The 22,512-nt window shown below is 32.8% G+C and overlaps 1 protein-coding gene across 4 annotated transcripts in view; it reads right to left on the bottom strand.

The window, feature by feature from the left end:
• The window catches only part of Phip (PHIP subunit of CUL4-Ring ligase complex), a 105,147-nt gene that overhangs the window by 5,865 nt on the left and 76,770 nt on the right, over positions 1–22,512 (bottom strand). For 3 of the 4 annotated variants that reach the window (XM_087207748.1, XM_087207749.1, XM_087207751.1), the window contains 16 exons: positions 20,676–20,795; positions 19,844–19,951; positions 19,142–19,266; positions 18,933–19,015; positions 16,030–16,141; positions 15,782–15,843; positions 13,414–13,569; positions 11,823–11,943; positions 9,624–9,749; positions 6,712–6,781; positions 6,444–6,494; positions 5,843–5,992; positions 3,173–3,325; positions 2,509–2,672; positions 1,798–2,063; positions 1,160–1,372 (listed from right to left, as the gene is read on the bottom strand). In XM_087207748.1, the coding sequence (XP_087063874.1) occupies positions 1,160–1,372; positions 1,798–2,063; positions 2,509–2,672; positions 3,173–3,325; positions 5,843–5,992; positions 6,444–6,494; positions 6,712–6,781; positions 9,624–9,749; positions 11,823–11,943; positions 13,414–13,569; positions 15,782–15,843; positions 16,030–16,141; positions 18,933–19,015; positions 19,142–19,266; positions 19,844–19,951; positions 20,676–20,795 (2,080 nt within the window). The remainder of the gene's footprint in view (positions 1–1,159; positions 1,373–1,797; positions 2,064–2,508; positions 2,673–3,172; positions 3,326–5,842; positions 5,993–6,443; positions 6,495–6,711; positions 6,782–9,623; positions 9,750–11,822; positions 11,944–13,413; positions 13,570–15,781; positions 15,844–16,029; positions 16,142–18,932; positions 19,016–19,141; positions 19,267–19,843; positions 19,952–20,675; positions 20,796–22,512) is intronic. The other variant, XM_087207750.1, reaches the window with a different exon arrangement.

Below are 22,512 nucleotides of genomic sequence, written 5' to 3'. Positions count from 1 at the left end.
AGAGTGAAGAGTATTAAAATAATTTGTATCAAAGGATGGTAATTTAAACCTTGAAAGGTATGAGAGAGCAGGAAAAAGACATTCCAAGGAAAGAAGAATGGGACAATGATATCCAGGGACTTTCAAGTGGTTTAGGATGGCTGGAACATAAAAGGGAGAAAAGATAAGAAAATTTGGAATTTTAGGAAAGACTCACAAGAGTGTTTAACAAGCAAAAATAAAAATTAAAATCAGATTTCATATAGTTTGAGCATGAAAGAATTTTAATTTCTGTGTGTGTGTGTACATGGACATTTATACACATATGCTACAGAGAAATGATCAGAAAGATCACTTGGGCTGCAATGGGGGAAGGTGGACTAGAGCTGCTATGTTAAAAAGAAAAATCAGCCAGGGAACTAAGAAAACAGTTCAAGCAAAAAATTATTTATGTCTAAATTAAGGCCATGGAAGAATAGATTTAAGAGCTGTTATGGATGGGAGGCTGCTGTACAGATTTGGGTACTGAAGAGAAGGCTAGGAGGACTCCCCAGCTCTAAGCTCAGGCAAGTGGATAGATCCCAATGCCATTAGCTGAAATAACTTCATAGACATATTTTGGAAGTCATGATACAAAACGTTTATTATTAGACTGTCTTTGGCCCCAATTAATACTCCATGTGGTATATTTTATTAGTAACTGTCTCCATTCTTTCAACTGTAAAACTTTCCAAAAAACTCTGTACTTGGTTATGTTAACTGTAAGGAACCAGAAGTTGTACACTAAAACAAAAGCCTGACTACAGACAACCCTGATGAATTACCATTTAGTGAAGGTCAGTCTGTTGTATTTTATGACCGAACAACAATTTAAAAGAATGCCACACTGGGTTAACTGATTTCAATTTAAATTCTGAAAATATATTTTTTAAGGTGTTGTAATGAACTTTAAAACTAATTTATAATATTAAAAGCTTCTATTTCTAGAAAAAAAATGTTTTTTTCCTGGAACCAGGGATGGAACTCAGGACCTTGCACTTGCAAGGGAGGTGCAGCACCACTAAACTAAATCCCCAGCCCCTGTGTGATTTTTAAGCAGGCAACCCAAAAAGTGGAGACAAAGGCTAACTCCAACAAAAGCATCATTTGTAAGAAAAATATGCTGTATCTGGAAACATACCAGTTAGCATCTCACCCTGCTCAATGACAGCTGATGACTTTGAAAGAGTGGATGCCTTTGAGAGTACAGACGACTTCATTTTACGTTTAACTGGCTTTTCCTTTTCCACGTTTTCTTTTGCAGAATTGTTCTTATTGCCATGACTAAAAGTGGCTTGACCAGGACTTGAAAGAGTATTCAAGGCTTTGGAATGTTTCACAGAATTCTCTAGTACTAAAACACATACACAAAAGATTAAAAGCTAAGATTTGTTGACCATAAACAGAAATAAAAAGTCCGAGATTGTTTCTGATCTGAATTGCTTAAATTAGCCAAGAGGAGAAATTCTATGAGATGCTTAAAGCTTCCTCTGGAACTATACTTACTTACTTTCATTTTTTAGTGCTGGTGAACAAACCCAAGGCCTCATGCATACTAGGCAAGCACTCTACCAGTGAGCTGCACCTACGGCCCAAGATAGCTACTTTTAAATAAGAAAACAGCATACCCAACTATAAACTATTAACTGCAGCACTTGTAAAGGAACAGTATCTGCAGAAAATTGCTAAAACGCATGGCAAAGTAAAAGCCTAAACAACAACAACAACAACAACAACAATCCACCAAACATGTTTCAATTGAGAAACTGTAAGTCTTACTTGTTTTCCCTGGTGTTGTAGATGTATTAGCTTTTGAAATAAAACTCTTGGCTGCAGCTGATGAAGTAGATGGTTGCTCAGTAATGACAACTGGATCTACAACCACTCGGTTGCTTCTCGTTCGAACCACAGAAGTGGATTCTGTTTTACCATTTATCTGAGCAGCATTATGTCTTGGTGGTATTGATCGTGTAGGAGTGGAGAGTGGAGAGGTAGAGATTTCTGACTTTAGCTGCGGTTTTAAGATTCTTTTTTTCCTTTCGGGGCTGTAAGGAAGATCACATTGTCAATCATTCTTATAGGTCTAAATAATTAAAACACATTATAATACTGCTGAATTCAATATACTATTATGAAATATGTTAAAATATGAGATTTGTAGTGGATTTCATATGGTTGTGAGCCTTTGAAAAGTGAATTATTTAGTGAAGGATCACCATAAATGCTACAGTTATATGACAGAAAGCATGATGCCATCAGTATCCTAAAAATGCTGTTTTACTTTCTAGATTTAGCAGTTTGAATTTATGCACTTACACTAGTAAAGCTTTAGTTTAAAAGATTAAAAATCCTCCACATCAAAGGAACTTGCATGTCAAATATATCATTCTGCAATATAGGGAATAGTAAAGGAAGTATTAAAAAACACCAAGTTCTATCATTTAGATGACAAAGTTACAGATCAGTTACGTAAATAAAAAAATTACATACCTGGATGCAGCACTACTGGACATAGAACTGCTTCTGTTTCTTTTCTTCCTCCTTTTGGTTAAGGTATTTCTTTTATGAAAACGAAGAGCAGACTTATAATCTGATAAAACTGAACTAATGTGTTCTTCAAAGAAAGCAGATAGGCGCAAACTCATGCTGTAAATCTATGGAAAGAAAAACACCACAAAACTGCATTCAAATATTCTACAAAGGAAATGCCTGCTCAGTGAATACTGAAATTTAAGTATTTTTCTAGTAAAGTGTTTCTAGAATTTAAACATTGCTTTTGATATTCCTTTCTCCCAATCTCTTCTAAGACCTAAACTAAAACATTTTACAATTATTTTTTAGTTTAGATTAAGAATTTTTCAAGTGTTGAAATTCTTAAAGAATAAAGTTTTACTCTGAATTCAGATGGTTCATGCAGACCAAACTCCTGATTGTGAACTCTATTTACAATCTGTACACAATTACCTATTGAACCACTATACATATACATCAAGATAAACAAACACCCTAAACATCAAAGAATGACAGCAGTTATTTCACAGAGGACACTGAGAAGGGGCAGTAGGACACTATGTTAATTAGAAAGTTAATTTTGCTCTCAATTTTATATAAGCAACATGTAGCTATATAGTATAAAATAAAACTAATTATATACCCTTGATCTTTTGCTTGGTGTATATGCTTTGGAATTACTAAAAATAAGCCTGACATCTTTACATAACTCCATCGGTGACTCATAATTTCCCGCCTCTAGAGTTTCTCTAACTGTAGCAAAATCCATTGGTGTGTCAATAATGTCTCTGTAGTCCTAGAGGGGAGAAAACAAGTGGCATTATTATGATTACTATTTCTCAGCACAGGATTCACAAAGGACAAATTCTAGGACGATTAATAAATACTTGTAAAAAACAACAAACGGAAAACTTTATACTACCTATAAATTCTAAAGGCTCAATGTTGACTCATTCAAACACAATTCTATAATATGAGGAAATAAAAACAAAGAAAACATGGGAACATCCCATTTATGTGGAGGCTTTAATTCTATTAACTTCAATTGAGGTTTTATAGTGATCAAGGATCATGAATAGTTGTTACAAGGTCTTCACACTTCACTTCAGAAGGAAAATAAATTGCTTTAAGGTCCCTTCTCTACCTACCTTGCAGGAAGGGCAGGTCCTCTTTATTTGCCAAATACTGTTTACATTATTTGGAATACATAAGAGATGACTGTATTCTTAAAACATTATTTTTTCTAAGTTCAAAAAAGTAAGTTATTTACTTTACAGAAATTTGTATTTTTCTCCCCAAGAATATTACATTTAACAGGAACACTGGAAATAGGGGATGCAGATTTTTGTTCTGGGCTTGTCAATAAATAGCTGTACATCTTGGAGAACTGAACCCAGGTCAACATCAGTAAAATGAGTGGGTTGGACTATAGTTCCAGATCTCTTTCATTTTTTTCTATTTTGATGTCTTATTGTCTTTGAACTTGTGATCTTCTATTATTCTAGGTAAAGGGTTTTTTTTTCTCATATATTATACTAAGGATATATTTTATCATATATTATACTCTGTCAAGTATTTGTCAACTGAGAAAACCGTCAGCCGTTAGCACCCCTCTCCCATTCTATGTATTCTCACTCTGAAATTTGTTAGATATATTTTGGATAGTCTCATTCTACCCACCATTATCAATCTCTTTCAGACTTTTCATCTCTTTATTCTGTGTACAGTATTCTATATAATTTCTTCAGATCTCTACACCAATAATCTCTTCAAAGATCTTATCTGTCTGTAAAGCTGACTGGTAAGTTTTAAATTCAGTGATTTTTCACTTCCAGAATTCTATGTAATTGGTTTGAATATGCTTTACTCCACTTTTCCCTCAAATAAGATCTTTTCTTCCTTCTGTTTCTTAATTCCTTAATTTACTACTTAACCAAAATGATGTACCCAAGTTTAATTGGCAGCAGTTCTTTGCTTGATGATATACAGACTAGCAATCCCTATACTGAATGTCTTTTTTGGATGAAGTGTATTATTTCATAATACACCCCCCCCCCCTTTATGAGACAAGGTCTCACTATGTAGTCTGGGCTGGCTGCAGTCACAGGAATCCCCCTGGCTCAGCCTCCCCAGTGCTGGGATTACAAACTTCTGCCACCATACCCTGCTACCTCACAATAATCTATTATCTCACATTTTTGGGGAAGGGCATGCATAATTCCATTTGTTGTTCCTGTTGTCACATCTATAGATTACTCTGTCATATAACTGGTGAATGTTTTTTTGGTAGAAAGAATTATTCTATTATTTTTACTCTTCTAACTATGGCCCAAAGCTTATTTTTATTTGCTATTTTCTTAGAGAAGCTCAGAACACAAATATCTACAAGCAGTGGATAAATTATAAGTTAATTTTTGAAATTATATAACTGAGCTTGCAATAAACAGAAGAAAATTCATAGGTTCTTAAAAAAAAACAACAAACAAACCCAGAATACTATATAACATCAGCTTGGTTGTTCTGGAGATGTTTTGGAAGATGAGGTTCAAACTAGCCTAATTTATCACATGGCCAGAATTAAATATTTATCTTACACATTCAAGATTCTATTTTTTAAATGACAAGAAGTCATTTTATGATATTTACCAACTGGTATTTTTGTATTTTTATCATTATGCCAGAATACATACATTAAAAAGATAATGAAGTCAGAGGATAACAACCTAGGTTATACCACTTTTAAATTTTCATTTGAAAACAAGAATATTACTTAAACTATACAATCCTCAATAGCTTTTAAATAAAATAGTCCCCCGAGGCTATATTTTGGTTATTACTATGACTACATGCAAAAATATCTGGATGCTTATTCAACTTTTTACAATGCATTCCATAAAGGTTATATATAATACCTGAATATACATAATAATGCCACCCTACATCTTACGCAGTTTGCCACCATTTAAAATTATTATTTATATACTCTCATTTCTATAATCTTATAAAGTAGGTATTATTTTTTTCTAGATAACGGTGTGTATGGGAAAAAATAATTAGTAAAAATTACAGCCAGATGGAAAAACTAAGTGACTAGCTCAAAATCACAAAACTTGTTGGAGTAGAGCTACGATAATTAACCTAATTCTTTGAAGATTTAATTCAGGGCTTTTTTGCATTTTACCACACTATTCAACTTAAAACTATATAACCAAATGGATAGTGAGAACACATATGAAATAATGAAAATGAACCACAGTCAATTTTAAAAAGTAGTTAACTAAGAGGTAAGGAAATTATTTTGAAAGATACTTACTGGATATTCAAGGAGATCTACGGGCTGGCGGAAAGGCTCTGAATCTTCACACTGAAATATGAGATTTAACAATTCTTGACATTGTTTCTTCCATGCTTGAATATCATAAGACTGAGCTCTGTTACGTAATCTCCTTCTAGGTTGATGATCCTGAAATAAAAATGTTTAAATATATTAATAAAATAGCATATATACAATACAACTGATACTTTTAATCCAATTTTATATAATTCGGTACAGGTTGAATATTCCTCCTTCCTGATATACTTAGGACCAGAAGTGGAATATCTGTATACACTTTACTGGCTAAACATCCCTAACTCAAAAATCTGAAAACAAAGATACTCTAAAATCCAAAGGTTTTGGAAAGTCAGTGCTCAACGTTTTAATTTTGGATTTTCAGATTAGGGATATTTAACCTATAAATATAGTAATTTGAATAATAAAAAACATTCACCTTCTTATGAAAAATATTCATTTTATGATTCAAACTGACTTGAAAGTAATACTTAATCTGCCTTTAAAACTGCTAAGAGTGAAAAAGAAGCTCTTAATACATTTCAATTTATATAAAGTACCTCTGCAAAAGCACAAACATTACCTTCCTTTTTCGGGTAGAAGTTCCTGGCACATCAGCATCCTTCTCTTCTTCCTTTGAGGAAAGAATGTATCAGACTTATAAAACATTCTAGATTTCATTATATTCAACATTATACTCAAACCTGTAATATATACAATACATATATAGACTGGAGTTCTTTACTAACTAGTTAAAATTATTCTTGTAACAGCTTTTGTTTGAAAACTAGTATGTAAATTTTATATACAACATAATGCCAATATAGTAATCATAATGAAATATTACGTACCTCAGAGTCAGACAATACTTTCTTCTTCATTGAATTGTAAAGTGGAATTATGTTGTAACACATCTGATCTCTAAATAAAAATTAAATGGTAATACATAAGATCAGAGCCTTGAGATTTGTTTCCTTCAATATCTCTTCTTAAAACTAGATTTTAAGATAAAAGTTGAAGTAAAAGATTTTCTCTATTTGTCGCCTCCAACACCTTAGGCACACACCTTTGACTCGTTCTGCTCTTTCCCTCAGGTATACAGTAGAATAAATAGAACCTTCACTGTGGTCTATTTCATTACACCAAACCCCAGCCTCACCACCTTCCTTCCCTAGTCTTGCTCACTCACTGCTATGCCTGGGATGTCTTCTTTTACTCCTTAGTCTTCAAGATAAAGCTAATATACTTTCTCTATTTCAATCCTTTCGTTCATTCTTAAATGTAATTTTCTAAGATTCTGTCCTTAAGTCATTTTCTCTTGACATCATCACCTAAAATTGTAGCTCTAATCTTAATGACTTCTCCCTACTTTTTTCTTTAAATAGCATATAATCCTTATAGTATTTGCAATTGTCAGTTTTCAGTTCTACCCCTTGATTTCTCCCTAAAATTCAATTAGTGGTCACAGTGGAACTCCTGTGAGTTCTATCCTCTAATATCTCTTGACATCTGTGCTTTTCTCATTTCTGTAAGTTATACCCTATCACCTTTTTACTTAGTCAGCTGTAAACAGCCAATCTATTAATGCCTTTTGTCCCCTCTTTATGAATTCGTATTAGACATCTCAGTAAAATTAATATTTTTAAAGCATAATGCACAACGTATTATTTTCAGGCTAAAACATTTTTTTGGGGGGGTACTGGGGATCGAACTCGGAACCTTGCGCTTGAGAGGCAGGTGGCGGAACCACTGAGCTAAATCCCCAGCCCCTAAAACACTTTTAACATCCCCTAGTTGCTAAAGATCATATTTTAAAAAATCTAGTTCCTTAGGCTGGCACTTGAAGCCTTCCACGAGCTGGTCTCAGATTTACAGTACTATATTCCCACAATTTACATGCGCATATTCTCTACTTCAATTTAAATTACAAAGCACTAAGTAACTCTACTTTTCTACTTCATGGTACTCCTTACTCCTGGAATGGCTTTCTTTTCATCTAACTTCTGAATCCATCAGTATCTACTTTTTCTGTTAACATTTTAACATACTTCTCCCATGTACCTAAACCTGCACTATCATACACTATCCTCATCTAAACCTCCTACAGTTTGCATTATTCATCATTTTCCTTACATTATAGCATCTTTATGTTTATCTATCTCACGAAACTGTATTAAGAGGGTAAAAAGTTTTTTCTATCTGCAAATATTTATTGTATCATTTTGTATCTGTTGCCTGAAATTTTGCCAAGTAACTAAAAAAAGTACAATATTAAAATATTCAAGCTATGTATGTCCTACCTTGAAAGTGACTGTCAGCTAAAAATAATTTTTTTTTTGGTACCAGGAATCAAATTCAGGGCCTTGAGCTTGCCAGGCAGGCACTGTTGCCACTGAGCTACTTCCCTGGCCCTAAAACTGATTTTTAACAAATAACATACACCTATGAAATCCTGGAGATACTTTTTAAAGATATGTAATATAAACTCTTTGGGTATTACATTAATCTGCACTGCAAAAGCATTTCAAAATAACTATTCGAAAGAAATGCATTTTCATAGACTATTCCAAGTGTAAAAAGTTTTCATCTAAATTATTTCACTGAAACAGAATTTATAATGTGATTCTACAGATTCATATCTCTTTGAAAAAAAGATACACACATATACATTTCTCACACTTTTAAAATTATAGACAGAAGAGTTTCCTGAGGGTAACTGATTCTTGATTATTAACTTCCCTCGAGAGAGGCAAAAACCTAGTAGTAAAAGCCCCCAAAACTATTCGGAAACTAACATTTCTTAGAGAATAAGGTAGTAGAAGCTGAGTAAGCTTTTAAAATACGTTGTTTTTTCACAGGGTCAGGGATGTACCTCAGTGGCACTGTGCCTACCTGGCAAGTACAAGGTCCTAAATTCAATCCTTGGTAGGGTAAAAAAATAACATTGCTACTTTTTAACCAGAAAAAATTATCTAATATAAAAAGGAACATTAATATGACATCAGAGCAATCTTTCCTACCAAAATATATAGTTCATGTTTCTATCTTTAATTTTGAAAGCTTAGATCATTCTATTGTTATGTAAAATTCACAAGATAAAGGAAAGGGGCTTCTGCCATAAGTTGTAGTTCTCACTCCTGGTATAGGATCAGTGAATGAGGAAATAACCTTGACTCTGAGGAAGAATGTTCAAAGTTAAATTCAGTAACCTGCTGGATTACTTAAATATTCATCAACTTGACAAGAATAGTTTTAAAATAAAAAGTTCTCAAGTCATGCAACCTCAGATAAGTTAACTTTCAAGTATTACTTTCCTCAAGTGAACACTGTAATGATCTTTCTCACCTGTAAGATTATTATGGCTTAAAATGAATAAAAGTAAGGGGCAACCCACTTTCTGGTCCTTCTGTCTCTCTTAGAAGCTATGTTTCTCAATAAATTTTTCTACTCTAAAAACAAACAAACAAACCCCAAAACAAAACAACTAGTAAAGGTAAAATGTCACATGTTCAATAAATCTTTATTGTAATATAATTTTTATGATTTTATGACTATTATTAGCCAATACATTAAATGTCTTTCATTTTATTTTTTAGTTGGTTTAAATGGTTTTTTCCTTAGACAAAGGTTTTCTATTGAGACTACATTACTTGAAAGAACATAACATTACAAATATGTCTTTTATATTTTAGCATTTTAAATTACATTTCAAAATAGTGCCAGTAATTGTCACAACTATTATAATAAACCATAAGTAACTCACTTTATGAAATGTAGAAGAAGATCAGTCACAAATTTAGCAGATTTCACAATTGGGCTTCCCGGCTCATTAAATGTTCGTGTATTATGCTCTATATATCGAATTTCCCACATTAGGGAAGAAACCCGCCTTTAAAAAAACCAAAATATATAAGTCTTTAACCTCATCATATTGGGATATATGTGTACCTAACTTAAATTTCAGACATTCTGACTTTTCAACTTCAGTCTTAAACCAATCGTATCACTCACATCTTAAAAGCCATCTTTAAAAAAAAGCATAACCCAATTTGCATTAGGGGAAAAATGAAGAGCAACATGGTCCAGTTGTACATAAAGTATTTGGAATAAGACATGCCATACTATTAACAGTGCCACCTTCTCAGGGGGGGAAGGTCTACATAGGATGTGGCAGAAGACAAGTTTTCATTTTTGCTTTACATGTTTGTCAAATATTGTATCATATTTTGATAGTAAGCACCTCTGGCTTCTAAATTATAAAATAATTTTAATTGTACTATAACTAATCAAATGATACAAAAATGAAATGACAGCCCGCTTATGACATAAAACTATTATGTTTATAAGAAACCTAAGAACTGTTTTCCAAACAACGCTAAAAAATTCTTGTTCAAGATGACTAAGAATATCATCCATTTGTAGCCAAACTTAATAAAGAAAACATTTAGAAAATCTTATGATTTGTGGAGAAATATGATTTTATATAGAAAGATATACAAGTATACAAAAAAATTTTGTGCATTTCAAATAGATTCACAAGACTCTATTCTAGTAATAGTCACACACATCTGAGTGCATCACATAGAAAACTGTCTAAAATAAGTCCTTAGATTAATACATACTAGCAAGGCAAATTGAAGATAGTTAAGAAGCGACTCAACTAGAAGTATCAGAAAAAACACAACTGTAAGAGGGGGCTAAAAAAAGCACTTTAAAATAGTGAACTACTACATGAACGCATCATTTTATTAAAAACCTAATTCAGGTTTAAAACTAAATTATCATGCTGGAAAACAGGTAATACATATTTTTTCAATTTTTTTCCCTTAAACTGGTTATGAAGCAAGGCTAATGCCAAAAAGCCTACTTAAGCTATAATGTATGCTAAAATGAAGTACACTTTAGCAATTATCATGTTCAGCAGAATTCCTATGGCAAAGTATATTTACAACAGCAAGAGATACTAGCACCTTATCTTTCTAGTTATAGTCCAACAACTCATACAGGAATAATTCATTGTCCCATGCCTTCTTCCATCTTATTATCAGATGTAAATTCTAAGCTTCAGAAATATAGTTAACTTCTGTTCCATTTTTCCCTTTCAACTTCCAACATGTGATATTGGAAAACATTTAAAGGAAGTATGCTAGAAGGTAGAATGGTTGGGAGAAACACATATGGGCCCTAATACATAGGGCAAGGGTGGTGAACCTATGGCACACATTGCCACAGCAGGGTATTTGTATTACTGAAAGCTCTAAAAGGTTCGCCATCACTGACATAGGGGCTTTCCTCATTTCAATGCTTTGGAGATACTACCACTGATGCAACTGCAAGTTCATCTAACAAGATTAAGAATTTAAAAAGCCTGATGTCTAATAGCTTAGTTTTCTTTATTACAGTGATTCTCAATCTTACAAAGGATGTAATGTTCATTGAAATTAACTAGAAAATATAAATCAACGGAAATTTCTAGTTTTTAAGCTCTAGTTTTTTCATGCTAGATTTCAATTATGAAAATTTGACTTTCCTAATGTCACTTTTCATGAGAAAATGTGGAATATAAGCAAATTAATAAACACAATTTTTGATATTTTAAGAAAAAAATTCATGAACAGTCTAACATGTTATCTAGGAGAAAATACTTTGGTTTACTTTATAAAATATTATATGAAGAAAGCTGAGCATCAACATCATATCATACCTAGAAAAACCTATACCCAGGAAATGTTCTCAACGTATAGTCTACAGACAGTACTGGGAATTTATCTGAAATGCAGAACATCAGATCCTACTCCAAACCTGTTCGGTCAGATTCTGTTTTTAACATGACCCTAAGTTATTCATATGTGTAGTATTTATATACACATGAAGTTGAGAAACTTTGCTACAAGAGATCAATAAACAGGCAAAAGAATCATTGAACGCTTTCTTTTGGTAGTACCAAAATCAAACTTTTAACCTGTAAAATCGATTTTCCAGTCTTTGTTTAATTGTACTCAGATCCGTTGGATATGCCACTACAGTGCAGTACATAGGATAAGCTTGCAGATCCACAGGGGCTACAAATGCTGAAGCAATATCTAAAATAAATAAAGTTAATTTAAAATTTTTATGTTTAAAGCATTCTACTTAAGACTTAATAAATCCCAATCTATAATAAAAAAAATTAATAAAGAATCTTACTTTTTATGTGTACATTTATAATGCAAAATTCTAGGATTTTATTCAGATTCATTAGAATAAAGAAATGGCAATATATAAAACTGACCTATACACATACATTTCTATAATTGATCATGCCTGAATGTGTATTTTTAAAAAGCTATTTTATCATTAACATTGTAACATATTTCAAATTTAACCTCTGCAAATCCTACTGCCTTATCAATACATTAATCTGTGAAATATCAGAAATCCAGAAATTTTTGACTCAACCATCAATAAACGGCACACAATATTGACAGAGCAAACACAAGAACATAGTTAAAATCACATCCCATTTTTTGCTCATTCATATATAAAACTACTTTGTATTTATAAATATTGATGAAATTATTTAAGATTTTAATCATAAGACTTTTTATACAGTAGCACCACTTCCTAACACTTCAGGGCTGGAGATGCAACTCAGTGATACAACTCTCAACCTAACCAAACAAGGTCCAGAAGTCACTCCCCAGTATGGCGGGGGTGGGAGGACGGTGGGGCTTTGTCCTTCACATTTGAGTATGCTACAATCTTGTAACTTTAGTCAGTATCATCACAATTTCTTACTCATATTAATTTATAATTTCTTCCAGATTCTCTGATGCATATTGCCTACAGTCAGAGTGGAATGCTATAAACCACACTAAGTGTGCAGTTACTCTGAAAGTCCAGAGCTCAGAAAAATCAATGTTCATTGCTTTCTTTTCTTTTAAATGAGGCAAATCCATTAATAACCGCTTTTCTCTATCCTTAACTGGTTCAGCTATGTAATTAAAATTTAGCTTTTAATACTCCTCCAATTGACATCATGTCACCTTGACTATGTCAAAGTTTTTCAAATCGGGTTGGAAGAACTCAGATTTTATTCAGCTAGAAGAATTCCATTTATAACTGTTTTAGCTATTTAAGTCTTAAGACTTTATTCAAAAGATTCCAATTAGGGGGCCAGGGATTTAGCTCAGTGGTTCCACCGCCTGCCCCAAAAGCACAAGGACCCAAGTTCGATCCCCGGTACCAAAAAACAAAAGATTCCAATTAAAAATGTACAAAGTTGGGTATGGTGGTACATATTTGTAATCCCAGGATTTGGGGAGGCTAAAGCAGAAGGATTACAAATTTGAGGCTAGTGTGGGCCACTTACCAAGACCCTGTATTAAAATAAAAAATAAAAAAGGGCTGGGGACATAGTGCAAAGGCCTGGGTTCAATACCCAGTACTAGGGGAAAAACCAAGTTTGAAGACCACAGACATGGTATTGTGGGGAAAACTGATGCTCAAAAAAGTTTTGTTCCTACAGTTTTCTTTCTGCCATTTTTTTCTATCCTCATGTTGTTCTTATTTACCTAGTGTCATCAACTGGTTTATTCCTGCAACAATTCTTTCACATTCTTCGTCTCTGAGATTAGTACCCCATTCTCCATCAAGTGGTTTATAGATTAATGATCTGCATTCAACATCAGTCAAAGGAACACTGGTACCTAGTTCTTCAGGAAATACAGCTGAAATATAGACAGGAAAGTGAAGATATTTGGTAAATAATATTTAGGTTATTTATAAAAAGCAGAATTGATCAGATAAGATTGGATGAGATATAACTGTAGACCAAAGTAGAAGGGACAGTGTCACAAAATTAAAGTGTTATTTTTAAAAGATTTGTAAATGTATTTTTTCATAAAGGAAAATACATTTTAAGGGTCAATAAAAGCTAAATTTTTAGGGGCTGGGAATTTAGCTCAGTGGTGCCACCACCTCCCTTGCAAGGTCCAGAGTTTGATCCCTGGTACCAAAAAAAAAAAAAAAAAAAATTTTAATTTTTAGAAGGAAAATATCAACACTATAAATGATTTTCTAGGTGATCGTACCAGAAAAATTGCCCTATAATCAAATTACAGATGAAAGAGAAAACAGTTCTATAAAAACATGCAAAGTTCAGAGTTTTCTAAATTACCTGATAATTGCCATATTTACTCTAATACATAAAGTCAACTTGAACTTAATAAAGCTTGTTTCAAGAATAATCAGTGTCAAATTTTCTAATACAAGAACAGAAAGAATACTGACACATAATTCTTATGCTTTTGCTCTGCTCTATGCATGTCTAAATTTTAATATTTTAGCTAAGAGAAACACAGAGGATAATGATAGCACAAAATCTACCAATGTACCAGATATTTCCTTTGGGCAAGAGTTCATCAGAGAAATACCAGAAAATATGCCACCATTTGTATACAACCAAAATTATTCTTCCTCACATAATTAAACTCTACGTGTGCATATGTATGTGTATCCAAGCAGAACAAAAACAATAACCACCATCACCATGTGCATAGTTGTATTAGTCCAATCGCTGAACTCACAATCTTGTAACAGTTCAATGACTTTAATTCCAACTTTCACAAAGACACAAAACTAAGATATGCCATGTAACATGATTACAGGTTGATTTAATATTTTGCAGTTTTCATCAGCTCTAATTTAGTATGAGATGAGAAATACTGTGATAATTTTTCAGATAATTTTTGCAAAGAACTAATCTTAGACAAAAATTATCAACTGATCACTTCTCATTTCTAAAGTTTCCCAGGCCGAGTTTATCCAACAATTTTCTCTTCTTTGAATTTTTAAAGTTACTGTTTAGCAATTTCATTTATAAATGATCTCCGTTATAAATCAGACCTCTTCTGTTTCTAAAAGACCTTATTTTTACCTGATAGCAACAGTAATATACTGCTGTAAAAAGTCAAATGTAGACTGTAAAAGAATTTATGAAGCGCTCATTATCCCAGCCTCTATAAACAATCTTTAACTTGAAATTTTCAAATTTTACACACATACAAATTATATTGCATTTTTTGAAAATTGAAACCAACTACTACCAAGATTTTTTAAAAAAAGCAATCTCCATGCTTAGCCACACCCATTTTCTCTCAGAGTAAGGCTGTCATACTCAGTGCCTAGGGCTAATTCCCAAATCCTGAGTGTACCAGGCCTTGTACAAGATGATAGCTGTTATTGTTATTCAATGTAACTACCTCTTCATTGAGTTCTTACATGTGTCACGCTCTATAATAAGCACACACAAGATGTTCTTTAATTCTCAAAGAAGCCCTACAAGAAAGATAATTGTTTCGATAATCAAAGGCCAAGTACTAAGAAACTGAGGTTCTAAGACTTTAAGGAACTGCCAAGATTGTATAAAAAGTGGCAGGGCAAGGATACGAATCTATGTTTGACTCTAAGACTGAGCTTTTTAACTACGTTTGGTATACTGTATTCTGCTCGAGTTACAAAAAACCTTTGTTTTCTAAATGCTCATGGTGGTGGTGGTGCTGGGAGGATACTGGGCAGTGAACTCAGAACCTTGTGCTTGCTTGCCAGGTGCCGGAACCACTGAGCTAAATCCCTGGCCCCTAAATGCTCATTTTTTAAATGAATGCAATAATAATACATTTTCAATTCTTGCTATAATAAATTAATTTCAATCCTGTTGAAGACTATAAATTCTCAATGGGCAAAAATTACATCAGTCATGTTCATTGTTGACCCTCCCCTACCTCTGCGGTCAGTAACAGCTGTAGACAAATTACTTAAAAAACATTTTTTATTTCTATTTGATCTTCACAATAACCCCCCAGTAGAAAGTTAAGATAGCTTTCTTGTTTAAGAAATTAACCCCATAAGGTACATGCAAAAAGCCTAACATACACTTACCATTATTAGGTATAAGCTCCATATCCCATGGGCTCATCTTTTCTGTATCTCCATTGTCCCAGCTTTAGAAAAAGAAAAATCTTCTATTAAACTATCTGAAGATTGTATTACAATTTCTATAATATCACTTTATAAACATAATTGCTTCAGTGTTTAAAAAGAAGCAACTTTCATCCCTCTATTAATAAGTGAAGAATAAAGTGAAAATAAGCCTGGCCTAACTAAAAATACAACATGTATCTTCTTACCAGACATTATAGCACTGAAACAAACTATCAGGGTATTCGGGCTGAAGAGGTTCCTGACTTTCAATGGTTCCAAACCACCAAGCATCATCTATGACTGATCTGAAACGGTCACCTGGATAAGAACAAAAGCCACCTCGTAACTCTGAAATTTAATGTTACTTTTGTTAATTACTTCTTTCTAAAATATAACTCAAAGACACTTAAACTGCCTGTATCATTTCACAAAACATAAAGTGACCTACATATCCCACAAGTTAGTAAGTAAAACCACACAGGGAAAAGGTGTATCAAGCAATGATAAGTCAACTTGGTGTTTCTTAGATTTCATTAGGTACGGAGAAATTCAGATTTGTCATAACTACTTTTACTAATTCAACATTTTAAACTCATCATTAGAACTATGTCCAAATTTTTCTTTTAAAAATACAGCTTAGATTAACTTCTGTACAACAAATATTTACAGTCAATCTTCCTCACTTTCTAAATACAAGTTCTCCCAACCAACAACGAAGACCCAGCCCCAAAACAAAAAAAAGACACACAAAAAAACAAATTTGCCGACTTTCACCTCAACACATGTTGGTAATAACATATATATGCACCTTCCACTTCATATTAAAACAAACAAAAATAACCTTTGTAACACAGAGCACACACCTTCTATTTCCTTTTCCCACTGCATTTAGGCATTATCATGTTAAAACTGCTTTTCGTAAAGACCTACTAAGCTATCCATTTTACAGCCTGTTCTCAAAATCTTCTCAGCTTCCCTGTCATCTAGAAACCAAAAGGCACTCTTTTCCTCTGTGGAGTACTTTCCTCTTCTTGATTTTTATAGTACTTATTAGAATTTTCTCCTTGCTAGCATAGGCAAGAGTCTGAAAGACTTGGGTTCAAATAAAGGGTCTGTGTGACTTTAAATCCATTAGTTATTTTCAAGATTCATTTACGTATCTATGAAATAGTGATGCCTAACAGATGGCAGGTTTTGAGTAATGCCTTCTATTAAAATATTTTTTTCATTTTTAATACACCGTTAAGGAAAAATGAATCAAGTTTATAACTAATCTGAAACAGTTGCATTTTCAAACTCATAAAAAGGATTTAACTCATTTTTTAATCCCAACGTGTTTTAAAAATTAATAAAGACATACAGCATAAAGTAAATAAAAAATTTTAAAACAAAGCACAAGAAATACATAAATAAAAAGGAAAACTGGAGCCAACAATAAGCCAACAGAACACATCTATAGGTTTTGAATGGGTATACATTTGGATCCAAGGTTAAGCAGTCTCATAGGCAATGTTAAGAGGGAAGCATGATCAATTACTAAAATCTCAAACTGTTCTTTAGATAAATATTGGTGACACTGAACTTAGACAATACTATTTAATAAACAGCAACTGTTTTTAAGGGCAATGATGTTTAAATCCAGGGCCTCATGCATGTTCCAAGGCAAGTGTGTCATTACTGAGGTACATTCTGAACCCTTTTTTATTTGATTTTGACACAGGGTCTCACTGTGTTGCTCAGGCTGACCTTGGATTTGCAATCCTCCTTCCTCAGGCCCCAACTAGCTGTGATTATAAGCATGCTTAAAGAGCTTTCTTGATATTACCAAGTTTACTGTAAATACAGAGTTTCACAGACTTATTTCTTATGATCCTTCAGACTGATGACATTATGCTAGAGGATGAACTTGATAATGAATGCTTAACCATGATGAACAGTATGAGCAGACTAATAATACAGACAAGCAAAGAAAAGAGTAAGCCCTAAAACACTTCTGAGAAAAGGTTAAATTACTGCTAATGTAATTTTAAATGGCAATTTGTAGGTGGATGCATCTCTCTTCAGACATAAAAGACCCATCAGGCACTAACTTTAGAAGATCTGATGCTTCTTCATTTGAAATACCTTGATTCAATTTCTCACTAAGTATTAATTTCCTAATTACCTGTATTAAAAAGAATGTGTTATATTTAATAGATATTTAGTTTTATTATGACAATGTAAATACTTTTTGCTACTAAGTAAAATGGCATACAATTCCTTTCTTGTATAATTTTGGTTTTCCTCCAGTAACTGCTTCATATTTTGGTTTTCTATGACTTCACAATTAAATCTTCCCACATTTTCTAACAGCTCAACCTGTAAAAGACACTCTTCAAAATAATTTCCCAACAACTCAAACTTTTCTGCTAAGTTAGGAAGTGATTTTTATTTTTTCCTCGGAAGACTTCTCTCTTAAGAGGACAATGTCCTCTGGACTGATTATTTCCTAGACTTGATAGACACTGCTATCCTGAGACTTCTCTTGACTGTTACCTTACAATTCCTTTTGGTTTTTCCTATTATATACTTTCTATTTCCTGAGTAACAAGCTTCGATAGTATTTTCTTTTTTGGTTTACTTTGCCCCTCCGCCACCACGCCAGCATCTTCCAATGGCACTAAATTATTCTATTTTGCCAAATCCTATGTGCTGCATACATACAACAATGCACTCCAAGATGACAAACACTGGCCTTGTTTGAAATTTTTTTAACAGAACTACTTAATAAATAGCACATCCATTTGTATGTAAGTTAATGTATCATTTAAATGCCTAGAAAACTTTTAATTACAGTTTGTGATTTATTCATAGTATTAATTTTAAACATAATAATAAGAGTTAAACAAAAACAGTCAGTTTAGCTTCAGTCCCAGTCCAAATGAATGTACATTTTGTTAAGGACTGTTTAGGTTCTGGATATGAATTGTTATTAATATTAATTAATCTACCATATAAAAAAATCTAAAAGAAAACAGTCTCATAATTTTATAATCTTGTAACAGATGGTTATGAGATATAAGAGAAAAAATGTTTTAAACTTAAGTGTTCTCAATCTTAAATCACCGACCTATATTCCACCGCCTATATTTTGCATCATCAAATTGTTGTCTCAGGACCAGGAAATCTATAACATCAGGCATATCGTGGTACCTAGTAACAAACAGAAACAAATTAATTAGGACACATACCTAAAAAGTATCTAAAATATATACAAATTTCTCTGAATATTAAAAAATAATAACAATACTAAGGAGTATCTCTTTCAACAGTCCTTACTTCATAGTAAATGATCCACCAGTCAGTTTACCAGTATCAGGATCTAAAAAAGCAAGTTTAAGGCAGCAAAGGGTAGGTAATCCCACTTCATATTTTATGCCAACTATTTTCATCAGTTCTTGCTCCTAAAATAGAGAAATTAAGAAATCATCTGTATAAAATAAACCGTAAGTTTACTGCTAAACATAATCCAGAAAACATTTCTTGTTTTTAATTTTGATCTGAGTGATAATTATTCTGTATGTATGTGTGTGTGTATATATATATATATACACAAAAATTCATTGAGCTGTGTCCTTAAGATTTGGGTACTTTATAGAGTCTGCAGGTTACATGGAAATATTTAAAAAGCATGAATTTTTCAACACTGTTCCAAAGAGCACTAGATAATTGTGAATTACTTCTGATAAGTCTAGAGATAATCAAATTTATAAGTATCTACAGTTCAGTATTAAGTGTTGCCTAATTTTCCCTGTAACTACATTTTGTACCTAACTTATAAACTGTATTAGGAAATATAAATTTAGTCACTTTTGTGTTTCTTTGGTCAAAAATTAAACACTTATCCTCCTGGACTGCTTCCATTAAATAAAGTGCTTTCATGAAAAGAGTTTCTCACAGTGAAAACAAGTAACACTTGATAGAATTCTTTCCATAATCCATAAGTACATCTTTTGTTTTGGTAATAAGTCAATACCATACCCGTAATTCCATTTTATGCCATGGTTGTTTTTTAGGATTAATACTATAAATTTTATTTTTCCGGGCCATTTCAACATATGCTTCATGTCCTTGTCGGAAATAATAAACCTAAAAAGTAAGTAAAGTCAATTTTAAACTCTGGATGTGTTTCTAAGACACAACGTTATCAGCTAAATTTTTAGACAAAAATCTAAAGACCTTCAAGCTACAAAAATTTTAATACTGACTTTTGTTTTTATTCTTTTTAGGCAAGTGATTTATATGTATATGAAAAACTTCTTGAAAATTAAATACTGTATGGGGTGGGAGTGCAGTTCAATAGTAGAGTGCTTGCCGAGCAGGCATGAAGTCTTGAGTTTGTTCCCTGGCTCTTCCTCCATCCCCATCCTCATCCCCATCCCCACCCCCAATTCCTATTTTAACATTATAGATCTTAAGGGGAAAATAATTATGAATATGTATGTAAATTAACATTATTTGAAATAAAATCAAATGAAAATAAAGTATTCATTATTCTTTAACCCACATTTTAATTTTTTAAGTTAGAAAGAAAAAAAGCAATAAAATCTTATTAAAAATAAATGCCAGTTTTTAAAAGTACCGGCAAAATTTCCTTTCTTTTATAATATTTGAATTACTGCAATTATTTATAGTAATCTTAAGAAAGATTATTATTAGATCTTTCTTCCTAATTGTTTTATACATTTAGGAACATTGACAATGAGATACTTTTGTGAACTTGCTGCATTCTTCTAGAGTCGAGTTTCAAAAGCTGTAAAAGAAAAGTTCAAGGTTATTCATTGAAAAAATAAAAAGATAAAAGTATAAGTACCTCATCCCCCATCTGGGGCACGAATGGGCATCTTCGAGGAAGAGTGTCTGTGATCCACGTTGAAGGCAGCCATTCTTCTAATGTTAGACCATTTCCAGTGAGTTCTCCCACAGCCAATCTCTAAGAAAGTTTGGAATATTATAAAGCAGTATTACCATAATAGCACAAAGCAGACACAGAAAAAGGATTTTGCAATGGACCTCTGCATTAATTTTATTTTTTAGCATTAAAAAATCTTATTTAGGAAAAAATGGTCGTGGCAGAAGTGGAAATGCTCAATTTCTCCAAATCAATGATAAAAAGAGAATTAGAAACACCAAAATCAACAAATATTCACCAAATTATGTAAGACAGTCTCACAAAACACAAAGTATAAGCTCTGTGTAATTTCCTCTTTCAAAATAGTACTGATCTAATAGACATTCCATATAACAAATTAAGACATACCTGAGTTTTTAATCACATTCTTAGCAGGTAAGAACTAAGTAAGATATTCTCATAAGAAATAGAAGGTTAATTTAATTTCCATGCTTTTAAATAGTCTGAGAATGTTCCTCTTCCCTTATTAAATAGCCATTTCATTACTCCTGGCTCACTTAAACCCTGCGCCCCCATCAGACTTTCGTTTCTCAAAAATGTTAAGACAGGTCCCTTACATCTTTTAACTCTCATGGATAAAAACAAAGCTGTATCTCTCAGAAACACTTAATTTGGCTATTCACCCTCAACTGTCTTGACATTACTGCCTCAGAATTAGGAAAACCTGACTAGAAGATTTTAATATCTAATATTACTTACAAGTAGAGAAACTATGCAATTGATTAAAATGTTGTGGCTTAAATTTTGTTTTATTGTACTTTTAAAAATAGTTACCACTAACAGTTAATAAAGTTTACCAAAAGAAGAAATGAGGCCATAATGTGATTATCAGAGAACATTATTGCAGCAGGACCATTTTTTAAAAGTCTTGCTATGTGGCCCAGTTTAACCTAGAACTTGCAATCCTCCTGGCCTCAGCATCTCAAGCAGCTGGGATTCTAGGTTTGTGGTATTGCAGCAAGTACTTCTATAGTTGCTTCCCAATATACACTCTTCTTGTTCCTATTACCAACTTTGCTGTGTGGGTAACAGTGTCTCCTTGGAGAGGAGACTGAAGCATTATCTCCTTGGAGAACAAAGGAGAAATAAAAAACTTTAGTACTTTCGATATGGGATATGGATTTATGGGAGAATTTTAAGAAGAGAGTGATATGATCTGACTTCTTTTAGGAGGATTACTCTGGATCTATCAGGACAGAAATTGGCAAATCATGATTCATGGTCTAAAGTTCAGCCTGCTGACTGGTATTTATAAATCACTTTTTATCAAAACATAGGCATACCCATTCTTTTCTATACTTTATATGGCTGCTTTCAGATACTTTATATGACTTTATATGGCTGCTTTCAGATTACAAAGATAGAGTAGCTGACCTTGATCAGAAAAAGTTCAATAACTTCAGTTTTGTAGACTAGACTCTAGGAATAATTGGGAAGAAGAACTAATTTGAAGTGGCTACAGTATTACAAGTGAGAAAGAGTTCATGGTGTCTACAACGTGATACCAGTGGAAGTGGCAAAAAGAGCTAAGTTTCAAACATATTTAGTGTGTGGAGCCACAGTAATCATTTTGATAGATTTGATGTTGACTATAACAGAAAACAAGGAATTAATGGGCTGGGGATTTAGCTCAGTGGTTCCACCACCTGCCTCACAAGCGCAAGGTCCCAAGTTCGATCCCCAGTACCAAAATTAATTAATTAATTAATTAATAATTTTAGGTGGCTGGCATAAACAA

This window comes from Heterocephalus glaber, unplaced genomic scaffold, assembly GCF_053883595.1.
Source record: "Heterocephalus glaber isolate CG9 unplaced genomic scaffold, H.glaber_assembly_v1.0 deba00000818, whole genome shotgun sequence".
Classification (NCBI taxonomy): Eukaryota; Metazoa; Chordata; class Mammalia; order Rodentia; family Bathyergidae; genus Heterocephalus; species Heterocephalus glaber.
The sequence above is the reverse complement of the archived record's forward strand: the minus strand, read 5'-3'. Positions and strand labels throughout refer to the sequence as shown.